General features: G+C 44.0%; 1 protein-coding gene across 6 annotated transcripts in view; it reads right to left on the bottom strand.

The window, feature by feature from the left end:
- Positions 1–23,295, bottom strand: part of SHANK2 (SH3 and multiple ankyrin repeat domains 2) — a 675,150-nt gene that overhangs the window by 370,193 nt on the left and 281,662 nt on the right. For all 6 annotated transcript variants that reach the window (XM_039536948.1, XM_039536949.1, XM_039536950.1 and 3 more), the window contains 2 exons: positions 14,036–14,345; positions 8,691–8,860 (listed from right to left, as the gene is read on the bottom strand). In XM_039536948.1, the coding sequence (XP_039392882.1) occupies positions 8,691–8,860; positions 14,036–14,345 (480 nt within the window). The remainder of the gene's footprint in view (positions 1–8,690; positions 8,861–14,035; positions 14,346–23,295) is intronic.

Here is a 23,295-nt window from a genome sequence, read left to right as displayed (position 1 = left end):
CTCTCTCCTGCCGACAAACAGTGGCTACACTGTGCACCTTTTAGTGGCACAGCTGTAGCGGCACAACCCTGTCGCTAAAAGCTGTGTAGTGTAGCCATAGCCTAAAAGATATAAGAATTCCTCTATTTTACTGTAACTAAAGAAAGCCTGATCCAGTACACTTCTCACAAGCTAAACAGCTAGATAGTCAGTCAAATTGTTTGTGCTCCACATTCATTTTATCTCAGTTTTTAACAAGGTCTTGCTTTGACATGGTTATTTGGATTGGTAGAATGTAAATGGAGTAATTTTATGCAGACAGCCCTGAGGAGACAAGAACCCCTTGACCTTTAAGCAGAGCCAGTGATGTTAAGGAGTTTCTGGAGCCCAAATCAAAGAGCCAAAAAGGCGCATACTGACCAGCCAAGGTGAGTGAACTTTGAATAGCATGGTGCACACTAGCCAGAAAATTTTTCCCCTAGAAGCATCTGTCGGATTAGCCTCGGCACCCCCTGGAGTTGCACCCTCATGGCGCCTAACATATAGCTCTGCCAACCCACCCCTTCAGTTCCTTCTTGCTGGCTACTCCGACAGCGGGGTAGGAGGGTGGGTATTGGAATGGACATGGTCAACACATCTCAAAGAACAACAGTTACGAGAAGCGAGTAACCGTTTTTTCTTCTTCGAGTGCTTGTTCATGTCCATTCTAATCAGGTGACTCCCAAGCCAAATTCAGATGGTGAGGTCGGAGCTCTCCACTGATTGGATTACTCCTCTTCTGAAGGCCGCATCGTCTCTGGCCTGTCGGGTGATTGCATAATGCATGGTGAAGGTGTGTATGGATGACCACGTCGCCGCTCTGCCAATTTCTTGGGTGGGAACTTGAGCCAGGAACGCTGTCGAAGCCTGTGCTTCGACACACACAGTAGAGTGTGCTGTGATCGGAGGCGCAGGAACCCCTGCCAGGTTGTAGCACTCCCTGATACAGGCCATGATACATGATGAAATGTGCTGGGCCGAAACTGGTTGACCTTTCATACTGTCCACCACTGCCACAAAGAGCTGGACTGACTTCCCGAATGGTTTTCTTCTCTCGATGTAGAAAGCCAGTGCTCTGCAGACATCCAGAATGTGGAGTCTCTGCTCTCTGTTGTTAGAATGAGGTTTAGGGTAGAAAACTGTGAGGAAAATGTCCTGGATGATGTGGAACTGTGACACAACCTTCGGGAGGAAAGGAGGGTGGGGCCTGAGCTCAACCTTGTCCTTAAAGAACACAGTGTAGGGTGACTCTGAAGTCAGACACCCTCCTGGCCGAGGTTATCTTCACCAGGAACGCGACCTTGTAAGAGAGGTAGAGCAGGGAGCATGTTGCTAAAGCCTCAAAGGGGTGTCCCATGAGTCTAGAGAGGACCAAGTTGAGGTCCCAGGCAGGAACCAGTTGGCGAACATGCGAACATGCAGGTACAACCTGGGTGGAATGCCAAGATGGCAGCCAAGTGCACTCTTATAGAAGGCAACGAGAGACCCTCCTGTTTCAGATGTAGAAGGTAGTCCAGAATGTGCAGCACTAAGGCTAGCGTCGGGGGCGAGTCACACTGCGCCAACCAGATTGAAAATCTCTTCCATTTAGCAAGGTTTGTGGCCCTCGTTGAGGGTTTTCTACCGCCAAGGAGGACCTGTCTAACCTGGTCTGAACAGGAATACTCCAATGGATTCAACCATAGAGCTTCCACGCTGTGAGATGGAGCGACTGAAAGTCTGGGTGTTGGAGATGTCCATCATCCGGTGTGAGAAGGCCGGGAAGAGCGGCAAGGTAATCGGCGCTCCCACAGACATGTCTAGGAGGGAAGTGTACCAGTGCTGACAGAACCAAGCCAGTGCTATCAGTATGACCCGAGCTCGATCTCTGCGGATCTTGAGCAGAAACTTGTGAACAAGCGGTATCGGCGGGAAGACATATAGGAGAGCTCCTCCCCAATGGAGGAGGAACGCATCTGCTGTGCAGCCCGGGCTGTGATTCTGGAAGGAACAGAACTGCTGGCACTTCCTGTTGCATTGCGTGGCGAAGAGGTGGATCAGGGGAAATCCCCACCTCTGGAAGACTGAACATGCGACGTCCGGGCGAAGGGACCACTCATGGCTGCGCAATGACCTGCTGAGGTGGTCCGCCAGCTTGTTCTGAATCCCGGGAGGTATGACACTTGCAGGTCAACTGAATGTTCTACACAAGTCCCATAGCATGAGGGCTTCCTGGCACACGGATGAGGAGCATGCACCCCCGTTTGTTGATATAGAACATTGCAGCCATATTGTCCATCATGACTGATACCTAACCGGACATTGTGTAAGGGCGGAATGTCTGATATGCTAGGCACACCGCTCTGAGCTCTCTGACACGGATGTGGAGGCACAGATCTGCCTGCGACCAGAGGCCTTGAGTGCTGCAGTCTCCCAGATGAGCTCCCCAGCCCAAATCCGACGTGTCCATCACCAACGACAGGGATGGCTGTGGGGCAGTGAAGGGGACCCCTGAACACACCAGCTGGGCATCAGTCCACCACCGGAGCAAATCGAGGATAGCGCAAAAGGCAGGGTCACGACCCTGTCCAGCTGTCCTAGGCTGGTTGATAGACTGACGCTAGCCATGACTGTAGCGGCCGAAGCCTGAGCCTGGTGTGTCATACCATGTGCTCTAGAAGCTTCAGGCAGTTTCTCACGGTAGTGGTGGGAAACTGCGTGACTCCCTGGATCATGTCATTGAGGGCTTGAAACCTCACCTGTGGGAGGAATGCCCTGGCTTGGGTCGAGTCCAGTACTGCCCCTATGAACTCTATCCTCTGGACGGGGGACAGAGTCAATTTTGCTTCATTTAGGAGAAGACCCAGGTTCTCAAAGGTGGCTCTGATAAACGCGACCTGTGTTTCCACTTGTGTCCTGGAGCGGCCTTTGATCAACCAGTCGTCAAGGTACGGAAACACCTGTACATGATATCGCCATAGAAACACGGCGACGACTGCCATGCACTTGGTGAATACTCGAGGTGCTGCTGACAGGCTGAATGGGAGGACGGTAAATTGGTAATGGGAACCATTGACCACAAACATGAGGAACGTCCTGTAGTTTTGAGTGATTGCGATGTGAAAATACACGTCCTTCAAGTCGAGGGTGGCATACCAGTCTGCTGGATCTAGTGAAGGGATGAGGGAGGCCAGGGAGACGATGGTCGTGCAGGTCCAGGATAGGCTTGAGGCCGCCTTTGGCTTTCGGTAGTAGGAAATACCGGGAATAGAAACCCTCACCCCTGTGCTCCGGAGGAAACTCTTCCACCACCCCTAGTGATAGGAGTGACTGCACCTCCTGAATGAGCAGTTGCTCGTGAGAAGGGTCCCTGAAGAGGGACAGGGAAGGAGGGTGGAAGTCTGGGAGGGCACAGAATTGGTTGGAGTATCCCCTCTCTACCGTGTGACGCACCCAGTGGTCCGAGGTGATACGGGACACCGTGCACTGTAGAAAGGGGATAGTCGGGAGGAAAAGGTAAGGTGGGTTAGATCTAGTCAAAGATCTGGTGCACCGTCCTCGACCGCACCTTCAAAAGGCTGGTTTAGGGCCAGAGGGCAGTTTGGGCTTGCCAGAGTCCTGACTTGAGGAAGGGTGTAGTCTCTTTCTGCCACTCCTGTTCCTCCTCCGAGAACAGTCCTGGTGGCTCTGCTGCTGGAACCTTTGAGGAGGTTGTGGGCGGAAGTGTCTCCACTGCGTGGCAAGGGTGTGCAGGCCCAAGGATTTGAGGGTGGCTCGAGAGTCTAAGGCTGTGCAGCAGCTAGTCTGTCTTTTCAGAAAACAGAGTCTCACCCTCAAACAGGAGGTCCTGAATGGTTTGCTGGACCTTGTAGGGTAACCCTGAGACTTGGAGACAAGCACCGTGCCTCATAGCTACCCCTGTTGCTGCCACTCTAGTGGCAGCATCTGCAGTGTCTAATGCAGCCTTCAAGGAAGCCCGGGAGACTAGCTTCCCTTCCTCCACCAAGACAGTAAACTCCGACCGGGAATCTGAAGGGACGAGCTCTGTAACCTTTGCCATTGCTGCACAGGTGTTATACGAGTACCTGCTCACAATGGCCTGTTGGTTAGCGATACGGAGCTGCAAACCGCCTGTCGAGTAGACCTTTCTCCCCACAAGGTCAAGGCATTTAGCATCCTTGTTCTTTGGGGAGGGTCCTTGGAAGCCCTGTCTCCCATGCTGGTTAGCCACATGGACCACCAGCAAGTCAAGTTCTCGAAACCTCTGGAGGGGACTAATACCACCACTCATTGAGCTTAGCAGTAGGTGGCAAGGATGCCAGCGTCTGCCACAGGTTCTTAGGTTCTGCTGGCAGCGTCCACTGCCTTTATAAGTGGCAAGGCTATACATGAAGGTCTCGAGGGTGCTAGGATGCGCACCATGCAATCTGCCTCCTCTATCACCTCCTCGGCCTTGATGCCCAGACCCTTCCAGCCCTGCACAGCAACTGCTGTAGCACTCTGTTGTCCTCTAACACAGGGGCTATGGCTGTCCCCACCAATGCTTCGTCCAGCGACGAAGAGAAGGAAGTGTGTGCCAGTAGTGGAAGCTCCTTAATATCTGCCCCAGAGGGGTCATGTGATTCCCAGGGCAATGTTGGAGGTAGTGGTGCTGTCAACGGTGCTGGGGTTGCAGGTGTTGAAGCACGCATCGGTGCCACCGTCAGCCCTATGGAAGGGAGATACATCAGCACGCTCATAGGAGCCACCAGAAGCATAGGGCCCGGTGCCTGCATTGAGGTCAACATCGACAAAGGTGTAGGCGTGGGAGAAGGGTAGTGCCAAGGTTGGGTCTGAGCACAATGCCGGAGTCGATGATGGAGCCAGAGGCAGAAGCATTGGGACCGTAGGCATCAAGGGCAGATGCACAGCAGAAGGTGGCACGAAGGTGGCAGAGGCTATGGAAGATGTCGCAGAGCATGGACCCTGGATTCCTCCCCGGCCATGGTGAAAAGCTCAGGGGGTCCAGAACGGCCACTGACGCGGGTTCTGCCACTGCGGAGGCCATGCCTGGGGCTCTCTTCTGTCTCTACCGGACTTCGATCTGTGACTTCTGTTCCAACACTGAAGATCACAGAGGAGCTGATCCTCTGTGTCTCGAATGTCAAGAGCTCAGGAAGCGGGTAGACTCTCTGTCCGAGCGGGTAGGCACTGAGGGACATGGCGAGGGGGAGCGTCTCGACATCATAGCCAGCTTCTCCTTCCAATGCACCAGAGGACGCAGATCTGCCAGTGCTGAGAATGACTCCCTGGCAGGCGAGAATGGTGCCATCAGATGGAGGAGGTCCTGAGCAGCCTGGTACACTTCCGGCGTCAACAGGACTTGCAGCTGCTGTGTAGACGCCGGTGATCAAGGCAGGGCCAGACTCGACTGCTGCACTTGGGCAGGAGTCAACATGGCGCCAGCAGGGGATCCTGAGGAGAGGCCCGTCTGAGATCGCAAATCCTGGGGCTTGGCCAAAGGAGAATGATAGTCCGGCTTCTTCTTCTTTTGAGGCACCATGAGGAGCTATGTCGGTGCCAAGCGTCTCGGGAAGAGTCCTTTCTTGGCGCTGAGCTCACCAATGGCGCCGGGACACTCCGCATTGAGGACTACACAGTAGGGGTCGAGGCCGGGTCGGAATGAGGGCATAGAGCTGCATCCATGAGGATCACCTTGAGCCACTGTTCTCTTTCCTTAAGAGTTCTCGGACGGAACTCCCATCTTACAACGATCTTTCTGATCGGTCTCCCCCAGGCACTGTAGACACGATGAGTGTGGGTCACTCTTCGGCATGTGCTTGGCGCAGGCCACACAGTTTTTGAAACCCAGGGACCGCAGCATACCACAGCTCTGGGAACCAGGGGGAGGGTCAACAAACTCTAAATTAAGACTCTAATAACTCTAACAACACTATATGGTTGCATATAATTAGTCGTTAAAGAATGAACTTGCTGAGCAAGAGCTAAGGTAAGCTCCAGGCACCGTTACTGGCGGTAAGGAGGAACTGAAGGGGTTGCGAGTTGGCAGTGCTATATATTAGGTGCCATGAGCGTGCGACTCCAGGAGGCGCCCAAGCCAGCCCAACGGATGCTGCTAGGGGAAAAATCTTCCGGCCAACATGCATTTGAATGGACATGAACATGCACTCGAAGAAAAACCTGATTTACGCTCTCCAGTATTTCCATCATGTTTAATAATCAGAACAAGAAAGAAATGCTACACTAATCATTTTATTAAGATCAAATATTCATAATCATTTTGGGGGGAGAGGGTTGAGGTGCACTCTAAATGTCCTGAGGTTTCTCTATTTTAAGCCACAAAGGATCAGGAGACCATGGCCCAAAAGGCTGTTTGGCAGATGGGGATAGCTGGAGTGCATTGTCCTCAGGTACTCCTCACACCCCACACAGACACCTTAAAATGTCCTTTCCTAATATGCCCCTTGTGCTGTTGGCCATTGGGAATGCCCCCATGCCAGAGTATCTCTAGTAGGAGATTTGGAGGCTGTAACCACTCCCTTTGTCCTAAAATGAAAGGGATTACGGTAGAACCTCAGAGTTACAGATACCTTGGGAATGGAGGACGTCTGTAACTCTGAAATGTTCCGTAACACTAAAGAGAAGGTTACTGACCAATGGGGGGCAAAGCAGGAGATTGGGGCTTAAGCCACAGGGCAGGGGGAGGCTGAAGCACTCACAGGAAAAAAAATAGTGGGTGGTCAGCATCCACTGGCAGCCCCATGGATCAGCTCCTCCCTCTGCCCCCAGTGCCTCCCGCCCGCCAGCAGGCCTCGCGGATCAGCTCCTCCCCTACCCTCCTAGTGTCTGCTGCGATCAGCTGTTCAGCGGCATACAGGAGGTGCTGAGGGGGAGGGGGAGGATCAGGGACATGAAGAGATGGGGTGGTTGGAATGTGGGCAGGAAGGGGGCTTGGGGAAAAAAGGGGGTCTAGCACCCCCAGGAAAATCCCAAATTTGGCACCTCCATCCGTAACTTGGATGTTCTTATCTTTGAGGTTCTACTGTAGAATGATACAGAGAATCTGCCCCTATGTCTCAATGATTAATGGTTAATGTTCTTAGAGGTGGGGGAATCAAACATTATAGATCAGCTAAACTGATCGTGTAGATAAGTACTACTGACAACCTACACAGTGATGCAAGTTTTAACGGTGGGCCAGATGGGAAAGGTGTGTGTGTTTCCTGCCCTTCTACCCACATTTTAACCTCTACCAACTTCACCAATCTGGCACTATACTACTGTCCAGGAGGGCAAGAACAATGGTGTCAATGCAGCCCTTCATCTCCACAAACTGAGCATGTCACATCTGGGATGCATCTGCTGTCTTGAAACGTAACACTAAGGGTACATCCATACTTACGTCCGGGTCGACGGGTAGCGTTCGACTTCTTGGAGTTCGAACTATCGCGTCTAATCTAGATGCGATAGTTCGAACTCCGAACACGCTCCCGTCGACTCTGGAACTCCACCACCGCAAACGGCGGTGGCGGAGTCAACGGGGGAGCCGCGGACTTCGATCCCGCGGCGTCTGGACAGGTAAGAAGTTCAAACTAAGGTAGTTCGACTTCAGCTACGCTATTTGCGTAGCTGAAGTCGCGTACCTTAGTTCGACCGCCCACCCTAGTGTAGACCAGGCCTAAGACTATGTCTACACTGCCCTGCAATTCAGACTACAGGGCTGCAAACAACAGTGCACACCAAAGTGCTGTTCTGTAGCTTCCCTGTGGACACTGCAGATGCGAACTGAAGGGTTACTAGTCTCATTAACATAGTCCTCTTCTAGGAACCTTTTAGTTTGCACCCGCAGTGTCCACACAGGGTACTTACACAAATCACTTTGGTGCGCATGGTTGTTCGCAGCCCCGCAGTCTGAACAGCAGGGCAGTGTAGACATAACCTAAGTTAGATCCTGACTTGCACCATGTTCTTGGCTTTCAAGCAAACTAGTAGCCATTAATTTCTCTTTTACCTTAAAAGGTATTTCCCTCCCCCACCCCAGCACAATTTAAAGTGCTCCTCCTCCCTCATGTCATGTAGAACAGCCAGAAAAAAATGTGTCACATGACCCAGTATATCCTCCTTCCAGAGACTCAGAGAGAGAGACAAAGGAAAAAGCCTCTGGGAACTGCATCCCATGCTGGGCAAGGGAATTGCTTTGTTTTTGTGTTGCACGTTTTTTTGTTTAAACCAATAAATTGTGCCCTGATGTAAGGTGTGAATCAGACTCATGAACAGCATTCCTTCCTTCCTGGGTTGATGAGATAGCACACCATCTTACAACATCTTTAAAACTCAATATTTGTCCCTCTACAATAATTGCAGTTCTGTGCCTCTTACTCTAAGTACAGGAAGATACCATTGTTACTGCAGGTACTTTTTAAGTTTCAATGGCACTCACTGCATAAATTGTTTATAACAAAAATGGTAGTTGAATATATTTTGGTTACAAAATATAACTAAGTCCACGAATTATTAGCAAAATTTGGTGTAAAGAAATACTGGAGTAAAAATAATAGATCTATTAACATATGAGCTAAACAAAATAAATTATTCTATTATAGATGAGATAATGTAGGGCTTTAAAAACAAGATCTATGAATAATCAGAAAAAATGCTATGGTTACTCAGGAACTAATGGAGAAAAGACTAACCTTTCACCCTGTCCCCTTTGTGCAGATGAATCTCTCCTTCTCCTTGAGGTTGATATGGCTTGACGACAATAAAAAGTCTTCCAGGTACAGCACTGTAAAGTTTGCGTTTTGGACCCTGATAATCCAAGGCAGCGATAGCATCCTTGTTGGCACTGGGATTATAACCGGCACTGGGGATTGCAATGAAATAGCATTAGTTTATCATTTAAAATTGACATTAATATTGTTCGGTTCTCATGACACAACAGAACATATTTAGTGGTGAGAATATGCAATAAGTATGCAGTTTGCAAAAAGGCAGTATTACTGGAAAAACAAAACTAGTTTGTTAGTCTAGACACCCTATTTTTTAGATAATCTTTGAAGTGGAAAAGGTCAACTAATGACTGTTTTGTTAAAACAAAATGTGAAAAGACAATAACTGAGACAACCAGGCAGTTTTCCAGCCCTTCAGCTAATTTACTTTACACACTTTATAGATATACACATTTTATATATATGCACATCATAATGATGCAAAATAAATAAGTAGAACACTTTAGACTACTAAAATCTACAATTACTGCTGTGAATGGGTGTGTTCACAATAGTTCTATAGTAACATTCATGGGCCTGAACCAAAACCATAACGCTGAATGTACCCAAAGATGCATCATGTCTTTTGTGTTTGAAACAGTAGAATTTCAGGGGAAGTTTCTTATCAATGATCAAAATATGAACACTTATCTACTTGTTTTGAATAAGGAAGAATTCATTGATAAAGGGTGATAAATAGAGAAGCTTGGGGCTAGATCACATCACCACAAAGGCATTTCCTTTCAGGAAATCAAATATTACAATAGTTAAGAAACGATGTCTGGTGCCAGGGAGGAAATGGTAAAATTCAAGTGTGGGTAGAAGAATCTTAAAAGGCATCATAAAAAAGGTGCAACATGCTACAGTTCCACTGCTAAGGCTGAATGCAAGGAACAAGAAGCCTTACATGGAAATGCTGAAAATAGAATATATGCAAAGGAAACAAGAATACATAGAAATAATCAGTGTTTTCAGGGGAAAGATAAGGGCAGGGAAAAAAACAAGAATGAGTTAATACTTGCGTAATTGCTTGGGATGAGAAAGATGGGTGTTTTTATTTGGCTTAGTGAGTAAGATATCCTTTTAAACAAAAAACACCATTAGGGCAAGGGAGAGCAAGCAGGATTTTTGCCTGAGCTAGTATATATAGATAATTCAGAAAACTTCACTGGCTAGCTCAGCCTAAGGGGAACAAGGTGAGCTCTCACAAATATACTTTTGGTGTAAAGAAGACAAAGTGAAAGTAGGCATTCTAATGTATGATGGAAACAAATATCAATTATTTACAGTCTAACAAAAAGGGGTGGGGGAGGAGAGAATAGGAAAGAATGAAGACTGTGTCAAAGCTGTTGATAAAAAGTAAACAAGGGAAGCTTGGAAGAAGTTTAACATAGTGGAACATCTGAATAAGGAAGACTTTGCCCCATCCACTCAAATCAATTTCACTGCAGTAACCCATACATTATCAGGAGCCTTTGATCATTTTCTAGTTTTATTTTTCCTTCTTTTCTTTTAGAGCCAAGGACTGGTGCCAATAACGACAGACTCCACTTAGTGTTTCAAGTGGCTATGCAGGCTGGAGGCATAGAGGATATCTAATCTGGTAGAGTATAAATCCTCCAAACTGTATGAGTTAGGATATGAACCATCACCACTTCTTTGATTTAAGAGCCCCCTTTCCTTCTGAGAGAGTGGATCTCCTTTAACCCTGTTGCTAGGACCAAGTACTACAGATGCTGCTTCCTTTAATCTTAGTTGGTATCTTCCACTCCAATAAATCCCAGTTTAATCGTGAAGGCTGGTTAGTATTTCAAGAAGAAAAATACTAGATGGCTGAAATAGGTCAGGACAATTGTACATATGGTCACATCCTAGCCTCTTATGTCATACCTATCAAAAGATTCAACCTCCGTTCTTTTGGGGGGGAGGGAGTAAGGCCTCCCCTCCCTTCAATTTAATAGACTGATTTTCTTGTGAATACTTCTCATTCCAATCATGATCACAGGCATCCTCCCCTCATTGATGGGATGTACAAACCCCTTGCATCCAGAGGGAGAGGAAGGTGTTAATGTAGATCCAAGAAGAAGAAGAAAGTGGAGCAGCTGAGTTTAATCACAACTGTAAACAGCTGTGGCTTTAAGAGAATGGGGAGATGAAAGCTGTTCCTGAGAAATGGAAGAACTCTTCAAAAAGCTCACTCACGAGCAGGAGGTGCTCACCATGAAGCGACAGAAAGATTGTTTTATGGAAAATGTATGTTTATCGGGGACTGGCTGGAGCAAGCTATTCACTTTCATTCCTTTTTGCTTTCTTTGGTTTAGGTTGCAGAAAGCCACAAAAAACTTTTGTTGAATTGACTGAGGCTTTTTGGACTAAAGTGAGGGACAGTTTTATGTGAACCACTAGCAAATAGCAAGGGAAGAGAACAAAGATTACCCTTCAAGCTCAAAGTAAAGGCTTGGTGACACTTCAAGGAAGAGAATTGGTGGAAGGAGTCCTATGCATGCCCCCATTCATGACTGCACAACATCTTTGTGGTAACTACAGCACTAGTTGTATAACCCACATATTTTCTGGGTATGGTATTCTGTCCCATCTAGTGGCACTGAGACCACTTAGTGAGAGAGAGAGAGAAAGCAATTAATGTATCTGCTCTACAGCATTAGCTAAGCCCCAGTTAGCTTTTAGCTCATGCGGTAGAGGCTCATGCACTAAGCTCCAGAGGTCCCCGGTTCAATCCCAACGACTAGGGTCTGTTGGCATTACGGTTGCACAAAACATTAGGAAAGTGTTTCAGTGGTCTTCAACAAATTTAGAAGCTGGAAATAAGAGCTAGCACCATGTGACCAGCCAGCTTTCTGTGGACCACCAGCAGATGCACTGGAGGTGCCTGGGATGTATATTCATAGGTTATACCACATGGCACTGTTGCTACTCTATATTTGGATAAGTGTGCAAGTAGTTTCAGTACAAATACTTGCACATGGAGGACTTAACATTTGGCTTCCACAAATTTTCCAGCATGAAATTGGCTTCCGTTAACAGTTATGCTGGTGAAACTCACTCAAGCATTCAGAGATAGTGAGCACAGAAGAGGGATGAGACCAGCCAAAGCAAATTCATTTAAAAAAATGAATTAATATTCACAGAAAGTTTTTGCATTATTTGCCCAGCTCCATAAATCAACAAATTATGTTCCAGGAACCTAGAGATATTATTCTAGTAACACTGTATATTCTAATTAGAAGCCAAGTTTTTAAATAGCTTTTAGCTAGATTGTCCTTTGGAGAAAGCAAAACACATTCCCTCTAACTGGAAGGAACAAATAGGAGGGTCCCTGGCCTGCAAAGACAATTTAACAGGTGGACCCCTGCATCTATGCAGAATCCTACTGTAATGTCCAGATAGATACAAGGATCTGCCCACGAGTTTCTCTATGCAAGAGTGAGACTGAAGGTAATAATTGAATGACTTTGCACAGTTACTGCAATATACAACATTGGAACACTTTGCTATATTGGATCAGACTACTGGCCTATGAAGTTCAGAATCCTATCTCATACAGTGGTCAATGCCATATGTGATTTAAACAAAAAAGTGTTGTTAATTTTGTAGATTGCAACATTAGACAACTCTGGTGGTATTGCTGATGCCACTATCAGAAAACATGTGTTAGCTGGGTGCCCATAACTGAAGAGGGGGAGGAGAAGGAAAAAAAAGGAGCAAAGTAAAGGAAGAAAGTAATAGGAAAATGATAACTTCAGCCAAATTCTCTTTTGCTTTAATGACTACAAATTTAGATATAAATCTATTATATATAATATCAAAGTGACACCCAACAGTAGCCAACGCTGCTACTTGACAATATCATTTTCTTTTTTCATATTGAGATCAGGAAATGACAGAGAAAGCCCATTATTTTGAATGACAATAAAATTAAGTTTATTGGATCAATGTATTTAAATTCTATTTGAGTCTCTCGCTCTCCCCCTAACTTAAACTGCAATTATCCCTTTATAGGGCCACATTTTGGAGTGTACTGACATTCTTTAAAGATAAAGCATTCACACCTAATCCATCAATTTTGTTCTATTAAAATGTATGCCAGCATCCACCTTTCTCCAGTGAAGCAAGACTTGTCATCCAGTGGGCACACCCCATAAGTAGGTTGAGGGGGGCACCCACTGGGTCACACTCACTAGTCAAGGGGGAAAAAATAAAGCAGCAAAATCCTCAAGTGTTAGGGCCCTGCAGAAAGTAGGAACAGAAGAAGATGCTTGTTCCCTACCACCTCAGCCTCCAGCTGCTGCCCTCCCCAGCTCTGCCCCCACCAACCCCCCTAACTCAGTCCTCCACTTTTTCTTCCTTCTTGCATACTGCTCAGCTCCAGATCAGGGGAAGTGGGACTTCAAGAGTCTGTGGAGTTGGGTATGTTGCCTCTAACTAGCCTTGAATGCTGTCTGGGAAGGGGGACGGAAGAAAGCAATTGACTCAGGTTCCATCAACAACCTGATGGACAACAGCACCCCTCACCCAACTGTAGAGTAAGCAGACTACAGCCATAAGAGATAGTTTGGTCCCTACTATCTCGGAGTCTCTCTCTTTCCTCATGATTTATTAGAGCTGTTACAACCATACAAGACTCCCAAGCTACTTGCATCTAGAGTTGTGTGAATAACTGATTTTTCAATTCATTGGCTGAACCAAAACACAAGAAAACAAAAAATTGTTTTGGGTCAACTAGAAACAAACATTTCAAATTTCAAACTTTTTGGTAAACCGAAAAAAGTAAAACAATGTTTGTTTTGGATGAAACATTTCATTTTGTTTTTGAGTTTAACCTTCTAAAAATAAAATCAAAACTCAAAACAAAAGGTCATTTGGAATTGAAAAAAAATCAGAGTGTTACATTTTGAAAGTAAAAAATTATCTCCAGCTCTACTAACACCCTGCTTGAAACAGGAGGGGAGTGGTAGAGGATTCCAAAGCATGATTTGGTAAGCTTCAGATCATACTGCTAGGTTTACCTATTTACGCAGATTTTGCGAGGAAAGGGATGGAGTAGATAAGAGTATCTGAAAGCAATGGTTAGAGGTGTTGACAAGTTTAGCTTTTGGACATTGCTCCAATGCATATGATTTTCTTCAAATGTTCACTTCTACCCTGGGCCCAAGATGGACATTTATAATAAATCTGTACTAATGAATATTGTGGTCAGTGTGTCATTAAAATGGTATATTTCATGCTGTAGGAATATTGAAAAAGATCACCTGATGTGCCTATGTTGCTGTCTTTTTGCATCCTCTCCTACCCTGTTTAATGATGGCGACCGACTCCGAGAGGAAGGGGTATAACTCCCAACAGTTTTTACAGTTCCATTAGGATTATTCTGCATCTGTTGAAGTAGGTGAGGTGAAAGGCTGCGGTGTGAAGAAGCAGAAGATGAAGCTGACCAGTCAGGAATGTTGTTGATGTTCAGATTGTTATCGCTGTTGGAACGAAGTAAGACACGAGGTGCTGCCAAGGTGCTTTGGGGCCTTCGCCTCCTGTTTGAATAGGTAGGGGCCTCCCTAAATGGCACTGTATTAAGAGGGGGAGGGGAAAAACAATTATGGTAATCACATCTGATTTTATCATTTATGCATATTTATCACTCCTTAAAGAGATTCAACAACATATGGCACCTTTTTTGGATGCGCAGAGTAAGAGAGAAAAACTATCTTTGCTGATTATCTAATCAAGCTAAATAACAGAATTATATTTAAAATGTAATTAAAACTGAAAACTACTTTCATATGCAACATACTTTGACTTGCTGGTTGTAATACGTACTTAAGCCCCAAAATACTGGAAACATCAATGATAAATAAATAGTAATGTCAGACATCTGGTTTTTGCCAAGCTTTCGTCAACACTATTTGCTCTCTCTATCTCTCAAGCTTTCTTTGAAGCCTAAAACAAGTTCATGGACTTGAACAGATCCACAGAAACTTCTTCCTTCATGCTGTTTCTTTTGAGTTCCTTTTTCCTATAGAGACCTAAACTGAGAGAGAGAATTTGGTTCCATTGTCAGTTCAGGAGTAGCCTGGAAATCTTTAATGTTAGCGGTCACCTTATCTCCATGTGCTAGGTTAAAAATTCAGGACAGATTCTTCTTCTGTTAGAACTCTTACACTGACATAATCCCTAGGTGTCTGTTTTTCTAATCTAGGCATTTCTATTGCACCTATTATTGTATATAGAGCAGAGAGTGCAGTATCCTGAGGTAATATGCTCACTTCAGCTCCCACAAGCATCCATGGGAGAATATACCGGCATATCTAAACATAGCAATAAATCATTTAACTAATTATTTTTAGCAGAAAAAAAATACAGATCAGTGACCTGATCCTTCAAATGCTACTATCAGAGCACTGCAATTATGGGACAATTTATATTAGTAAACATTATGCCCCAAGACTCTCTATTTCTCAAAGTAATGGGTTCTTTTGCCTCAAGTAAAGTTTAAAGAGACTTTTCTAATAAAAGGTTTCTTATACACACCCTAGATTTGATGGTTTTTCCTACTAATTTCATAAACTAATAGAGGTCCAATCCTGAAAATGCTTATTTATTTTAGTCCTTATTTATGCAAAATAATCCTATTAACTTCAGTGGGACTCAGAGGGTTTGTAGGATTGAATCCAGAGTTCACAAATCTAAATCTGCAAAGTAATAATAATGATATCACTAACAAAAGGCAGCCTGTAATAATTCAGAAGACTACGCAGACTGTAATTTAAAAAAATATATATATAATATTTCCGTTAGAAAAGAAACCCCAGATAATATTTTGCATTTATACAATGTCATTCATCTTAAAAGATAACTATGTACTCAACCAAAACTTTAAAAGCATAAGCTTATATAAAATAGAACAAATATGTCACACTATAAAAACATACATCTTAATATAGATATTAGTATACACAGAAATCACTTCATCCTCCCCTAATATGCAGACATCTCTGGGGTGAAACACAACAAGTGCATAAGATCACAGAGAAATGTTTCACACAATTTTAGGACAGGAAAAGAAGAATATTTTAACCAATTGTAACTGTAGGTGAAAGAATGAAGTTCCTCAAATAATTTTCACTAGAATTCGACTGACAAGTGATTCTGAGGAGGATCATAAAATGCATAGCAAACGGTTAAAATTCCAGGTAGCTGAAACTCTCATTTATGTTAAACTTTCTCTTACAAATATTAAAAAAAGATACATACAGAGAACAGGATTTAAAATTGATATTAAATTCTACTGTATTTTATTTGAAGCAAAAATTAAATAGTTATCTTTACCAACAAGGTTGTTAAGTAAGATGAGACTTGAGAGTGCTAAGTTTATAATGGAAATAGCAAAAATCTACAGAACCTCTGAGAGAGAAGGATTTTTCAAGTATATCATAATGCCCACTTAGGAAAAAAAATTGCAAAATTGCAAAGATAGTCAATGGAACTTGTGTTGCTAACTCCACTTAGGTGCTTTTGAATGTATGACACAATGCTTCTAAAAGACTCAGCTCAAGGCCAACCCAAACTTCTTAAAGAAAATTCACAACACAATCTTCCATATTGAGTGTGTCTGAATCCTCTGCAAAAAAGGTACATTTTTTTTTCAATTTTTATTCATTGCCACTTTAGAATACTTTCTAGGACTGTTGTCTTGCCATGCTACATGTACTGTGTGATATGGATGTACAGTTTGTATATAGCTATGCTTGGGACATTTAGCATACTTCTTACTAACAATGTCACTGAAGAGAAGCAGATGGTGTGTAAGATCTTATAGGATAAAATAAGGTAAAATATTTTCTTTTAATAAAGATTACACAAAATAATGTGGATACAATAGGTACAGGCTTGTCTATTCATAGCATTTATATATACATATATCTCCAACTGAAGTCAATGGGAGTTTTGCATTTGGCTTCAAAGAGGACCCAGATGTGGCCCTTAGAATTATTTGTTAGTTCACAAAATGGACAGGATGAAGACGCCACACTAAGATTTTGAATGCTCATAGTTAAGCTCATGAAAAATTAGAATCTATCTACTGAAGATTTATTGTAAAAAGTTGAAAGGTGTTTTTTGGGGGGGGGGAGCGAGATTAATAGTTCTGCATATTGCATAGATATCACAGGTCTAATTGACAGAATGGGATGAGTATTTCTGAGCACATTTAAATTGACAAGTTTGAGAAAAATGAAAACTGTGCATACCACTCCAAATAAAAAACATTTATAATATTTCCCAGGTTTCATGAAAAATGTATCTTTGCCCACTGAATACTTCAAGTGCAGAGGATTTTAATAATCATTTTGGAATTAACATTTGGTTCGATACCAATTTTATAATCTTAAAGAGATAGCTGCAAGTAAAATTAGTCTTTACTTTTTGAATTAAAGACTAACATTTTCTTTGTGAATGTAATAAAGGGAAAATTATCAAAACCACAATTAGGATTTTTTTAGGCACATATCTATGCAGAAAGAGTTAAAAATAACCTCTTTCATGCCCAAAATGATTAATATTCCAACCAACTGTTTTTTCCCCGGCAATCTGCAAACTGTAAGTGGGTGGATATTTTCTTAGCTGCCTCTTACATGGCAATATTTATATTATTTTCACAATAAAAAATAACTACACCACAAAATAATGAAACAAATGTGCATGCTTTAAACTCTGTTGGACTAATTTTTATTGTTAGTTAATTTTACAGATCTTATAAATTCTTATTGCAAAGGTTGTTTGGAGAAACAAATATTATAAAATGACATGAAAACATCTCAACGAATTCCATGCTTTTAAGTTTCAAATCAAGTAATTATTGTACCCTTATATCAAACCTAAGAATTAAATAATACTTTCCTTCCAGCTCTCAGAATTTTATTCCTAACAATCCATACTTATGAGAGGGCAATTAAGGAGCTTACAGTGATAATATTCACCTAGGAAATTGCTTATACATCTTCAGATGGATTTTTTAGAACACAGAACATTTTCTATATTTACCTAAGTTTAAAACTAAAATGAATAAGTCAGGTATCAACTAGATCTAATAATTAGTTGCCTAAATGGATGCTCTGACAGACAAGAATTTTGAAAAAAGAAATGGCAAGAACTGATTAATTATACAATAAGTAAGCAGATCATATTAAAGGTACACAAGAAAATATCAGCTCTCAAACATCAAATTTTCTGAGTTCATTGCTTACCTTCTTTCTTTGTTAAGGCATTTAACAAAGACTTCATTTTCTCTTACTTTAGCAGCAATCCCCTCATTACATAACCTTTTCTAGGAAGAAAGAGGGAAAAAACTACCCAGTTTCTATGTGTTTAAACTGCTTGCACCCTGACATAAGCAGCAGGTTTCTGGGCACCGTGTAATTGCAAGCATCGCTGGGCATGCAGTACCCAGCGTTCTGGTGACAAAGCCCACCCCACATTCTGTCTGTCAGCTGGGAACCAACTGTGCGTAGACTGGAGCTGCTCAAAAAAAAAATCTTGCTATCTTTCACAGTATTAGTCATGTGAACACCACCACCACAGTCTTTCAGACGTTACTCTGCTTTTGTAATCATTGCATTTATGAACAAGCAAACACAGGACTGAAGGAAGGAGAAGCAGTGCAGGCTAAGAGGGGACAAAATTTATATTTGGAAAGGGAGGAAGGGAATCATTCATGGAAAGATACTTCATATCAGCATTTCAACAGCTAGAACTTGTGAAGGGAAAATCCTGAAAGAAATGGGAGCTATTGAATAAGTGTGCTTAGCTTTTAAACTTGCATAGCCGGAATCTCAATGTTCAGATAAATATCAAAAAGCATAGAATGTGTTTGCTTGTCTTTTGCAATGCTGTCCAGAGTCAGAGTCAATCTGAGTGTGTGTGTGCATCTAACAATAAGCAAGCTTCACACCATGCCTACATTAAAAATTTAGACAAACTGCCACTAAACGGCATTTCTGAACATGACCCATATTCCAGTTTGAAAAGGATGAGATGCAAGCACCAATTATTTTCTACTCCCCCTCCATTATGATAATTACACTGAAATAAAATAGTTTTTTTTTTGTGCAAGGGGAAAAAACATTAACATGCAACCCAGCTACTTTATCGAATTCTATGCAGACGACAAATACATTCTTTAACCATTGCAGCTTTTCAAAGGTTTTATTCATGGAAAATTTCTATGGATATCAGTGAAAGTCAGTGTAAACATCCTTACAGAGGAAGAACAAACAAACAACCAGAAAGTTGAAGATTACCTTTTTGAAAACACTACAAATAGGAAATGGGACTTGTCACTTAGGCATTCACAACAAAATGAATGCTTAGCTGTTGCATAATTCCATTTTGGATATATTTATAAATATTTTAGCAATGCAACATGCGGCTTCTAAGGAGTAAGATTTACAAAGACTAACCTAAATTTAAACAGCATAAACCCAAACTGCGTACTAATAATTACTCCATTGCAGTAGTCTCTGCTGATTGTTAGGATAAGATCCGCAGTTAAACGCTAGATCTTTGTGTTGCTAAGAACACTACTCCATCAACTAAAAAAAAGGGAGAGGGATCACATGGATTACTTAGTTGGATTTTACTTCCATATGCCGGATATACCATCTATAAAATAACTCACAATGTAAAGAAAAGTAGTAATTTATTCTTGATAATTAACGGTTTACAATTCATTTAAAATTTCAGTGTTTACGTAGCTATTATTGTTAATGAAAAAATACTCTTACAAAGTGGTATAATTACAGATTTTAAAAAAATCTGTGAGGATAAAAATTCAGCCCACTAATTTAAAACAAGATACTCAATAGGTGAAAAATATACAAAGGAAATGGGGGCAAGAGTATATATAAAGTTAAATGAATGGATTTGACACTGGTTCACAGATTTGCATAGAAAACCTGTGGGCACAGGAATGGTCTTTTTGACTATCTAAACCATGTATAGCTTTCTGTAGAATAAGTTTGGACTCTTATTCATAAACTTATAAATATATGCATTTTATTAGGCCCTCAGGGTGAGAATCAAAACCGCTTACAGAATAAGAACTGCCACATCAGAACTTGACATTACCACTGATACGAATGCATCAGCTTTTGCGCATTAGAAAGTTATTCCTGCTATTTCAACTTAATCTCACTGATTACCTTTTAGAGTTGGGATTTGGAAAGAGACTACAATTATCAATGCTACTTTGAATTTCTATAATGCCTTCCAACCAGGGCCGGCTCCAGACCCCAGCGCGCCAAGTAGGCGCGTGGGGTGGCATTGTCCCAGCAGGGCGGCATTTGGCTCCGGCGGACCTTCCGCAGTCATGCCTGAGGGAGGTCCACCGGAGCCGCGGGACCACGGGACCGTCCGCAACCATCTTCAGGCACTTCTGCCCCGGCCGCGGGACCGGGGAAGGGCGGCGCGAGCGGCGCGCCGCGCCGCCCTGCTTGGGGCGGCGGAATTTCTAGAGCCGCCCCTGCTTCCAACTAAGCCAATAGCTTCCCAAGCATTAATAAATTTAGCAACAATAACTCTGTGTATTATCCCCATTTTGCAGATGAGCAAAAGGAGATAGAAGCAGATTCTGTGCTGCACTTGCTGAGATGCACAGCAAAGAAGGTGTAGTCAAGGGAAGACATTTGTGACATGTGGATCCTGGGCTACAGTAGGGGCCAAGATGGCCCCTAGCATAAATTAGATCAGCTCCAAGAGCATCTCTAACTTGAAGCAGCTTCCTCAGAGCTTCTTATCGGTTGTCCCACAGGGGCTATGAGAGAGGGTAGACTGTCAATGCTACATTGCTCCTGGGCTAGGGAAAATGCTTCCCAGGCTTGTTGTGGCTATTTTATGCAGCATATAAAGCCTAGGCCCAGAATGAGCTTCAGATAGCTTAAGAGAACTGCCCAAAGTCACACAGGAAATGAATGGAACCAAGGTCTCCTGTTGTCCAGTTCCGTGCCTTAATCACAACACCAACTAAAAGAAAAAAAATGTAAAGGCTAAAAAGCCTGGATTTACCAATACCATGGATTCTCAGACTTGCTCATCTGTCCCTAAGAAGGGAAAGGTAATAGACTAAACAAAACAAAACAAAACAAAAAAACCCACACACAAATAGGACCCTTCAGAAAATCTGAATTCCAAATTCCTATTTCTGATATGGGGGTTAGCTACAAAACTTGGGGACCCATTTGCAGCATGAGGACCTTAACTGTCCTCTGTTCAATCCAGCCTTAGTCCATTTCTGCTCAAGAGATCCTATCAGATTTAGAGCCAAATTTTGATATTTTAAACTGAACTACCAATGCACTTTGGGCTTGAGATCATCTTTTTCCCCATTAAGTGATTACTGTGACTAGCACAATGGGGTCTACATCCCTGACTGGGCCTCTAGTTACTACCACAAAACACATACAAATAAATAATGTGTTACCAAGAATCCAAAGTATGGCATAATTATGTAACTAAAATTAGTTGCTAGAGTGAAATGCTACAGGTGTAAATGACACAAAAATTTAAGATATATTCTCCTGGTTCTCAGATACAAAAATTAACTAGTTTAAAAAAAAAATCTCCAATTCAAATAAAAGTCATTGATCTCTGCCACACAGGGTTGCCAGGCATCCGGTTTTCGACCAGAACACTGGGTCAAAAAGGGATTCTGGCGGCTCTAGTGAGCACTGCTGATGGGGCCACTAAAAGTCCGGTTGGCAGCGCAGTGGGGCTAAGGCAGGCTCCCTGCCTCCACGTGGATCCCAGAATCGGTGGCATGTCCCCCCTTCCGATTCCCAGGCTCAGGGGCAGCCAGGGGCCTCTGTGCACTGCCCCGCCCTGAGCTCCGGCTTCTCAGCTCCTATTGGCTGGGAACCATGGCCAATGGGAGCTGCAGCGATGGCAACTGCGGACGGGACAGCGCACGGAGACGCCTGTCCACACCTCCACCTGGGAGCTGGAGGGAAATGATGGCCACTTCCAGGAGCCGCCTGAGGTAAGCGCCACCCAGAACCTGCACCCTGCACCCCCTCCCAAGCCCCAACCCTCTGCCCCAGCCCTGAGCCCCCTCCAACACCCAAACTCCCTCCCAGAGCCCACGCTCTGCACCCCTTGCTGAAACCCAACCCCCTGCCCCAGCCCTGAGCCCCTCCTATACTCCAAACCCCTCAGATCCAGCCCAGAGCCCCCTCTGCATCCCAAACTCATGCCCCAGCCCAGAGCTCCCTCCCACACTCTGAACCCCTAATTTATGGCCCCATTCCAGAGCCCACATGCCCAGCCAGAGCCCTCACCCCCTCCTACACTCAAACCTCCTGCCCCAGCCCTGTGTGAAAATGAGCAAGTGAGCGAGGGTGGGGGAGAGCGAGCGATGGAGTAAAAATAGGATGAAGTGAGGGGGTGGGGCCTGGGCCTTACGGAAGGGGTGGTGCAAAGGGCTGTTCAGTTTTCTGCAGTCAGAAAGTTGGCCACACTACTACCACACTAAGAAGATAGCAAAAGTTACAGAATATCCTGCACCTCATCTGGATAATATATCTAACATAGCCACAATAGTGAAGAAGTTATTAACCTTGTGCAGTAACAATGGTTCTTCAAGATGTGTGTCCCTATGGGTGCTCCACTGTAGGTGCGCTTGCATCCTGGCACTGCTGATCAGAGAACTTTGGTAGTAGTGTCCATTAGGCCCACACATGTGCTGTCTCTCCTCCTGCCTTGCCACAAGGAGAACCAGTGCACATGGGATACCTCCCTCAGTCCCTTCTCTACCGCAGAGCCATAAACAAAAACTCCATTAGGGGAGGGTGGATAGTGGAGCATTCATTGGGACACACATCTCGAACCGTCATTACTGCACAACATGAGTAACTTCCTTGTGTAATGTCCCTATGGGCGCTCCACTGTAGTGACTCCCAAGCAGTAACCCCACAGGAGGGCTGGGGCTTCAAAGTCGAGTCAGTTACAGATGACAATACTGTGGAGCTATATGGCGTCAGAGGTGGAGTCCCCATATCGCGCAATAATGTTCGAGAAGTGTGGTGACTGATACAAGTGTTTTTGCTCTAGATTTTCTGAAAATAGACATTCTTGAGGAAGGTGACAGATGAGGAGATTGACCTAGTGGAGTGCATGCAAATACCATCTGGAGGTGTCATGCTGTGAACCTGAAAACATTGTTTAATGCAGTTCGAGACCCATTGCAAAAGACAAGCAAACACATTCGAGACCCATCTGGACTGTCTCTGGGCTGATATTGCTGAGCCCTTAGATCTCTCCATAGTAGATGGGAAAACTCTAAAAGCCTTTGTTCTATCCAGGTAAAAGGCCAGGATTTTCCTAAAGTCTAGCGCAGGGGTAGGCAAACTATGGCACAGATGCCAAAGGTGGCATGCAAGCTGATTTTCAGTGGCTCTCACACTGCCAGGGTCCTGGCCACCAGTCCTGGGGGCTCCGCTGCTGGCCTGGGGTACCGGCGGTGGGTCCC

Source organism: Mauremys reevesii, linkage group 4 (genome assembly GCF_016161935.1).
Source record: "Mauremys reevesii isolate NIE-2019 linkage group 4, ASM1616193v1, whole genome shotgun sequence".
Classification (NCBI taxonomy): domain Eukaryota; kingdom Metazoa; phylum Chordata; order Testudines; family Geoemydidae; genus Mauremys; species Mauremys reevesii.
This window is presented reverse-complemented; position numbering and strand designations above follow the sequence as displayed.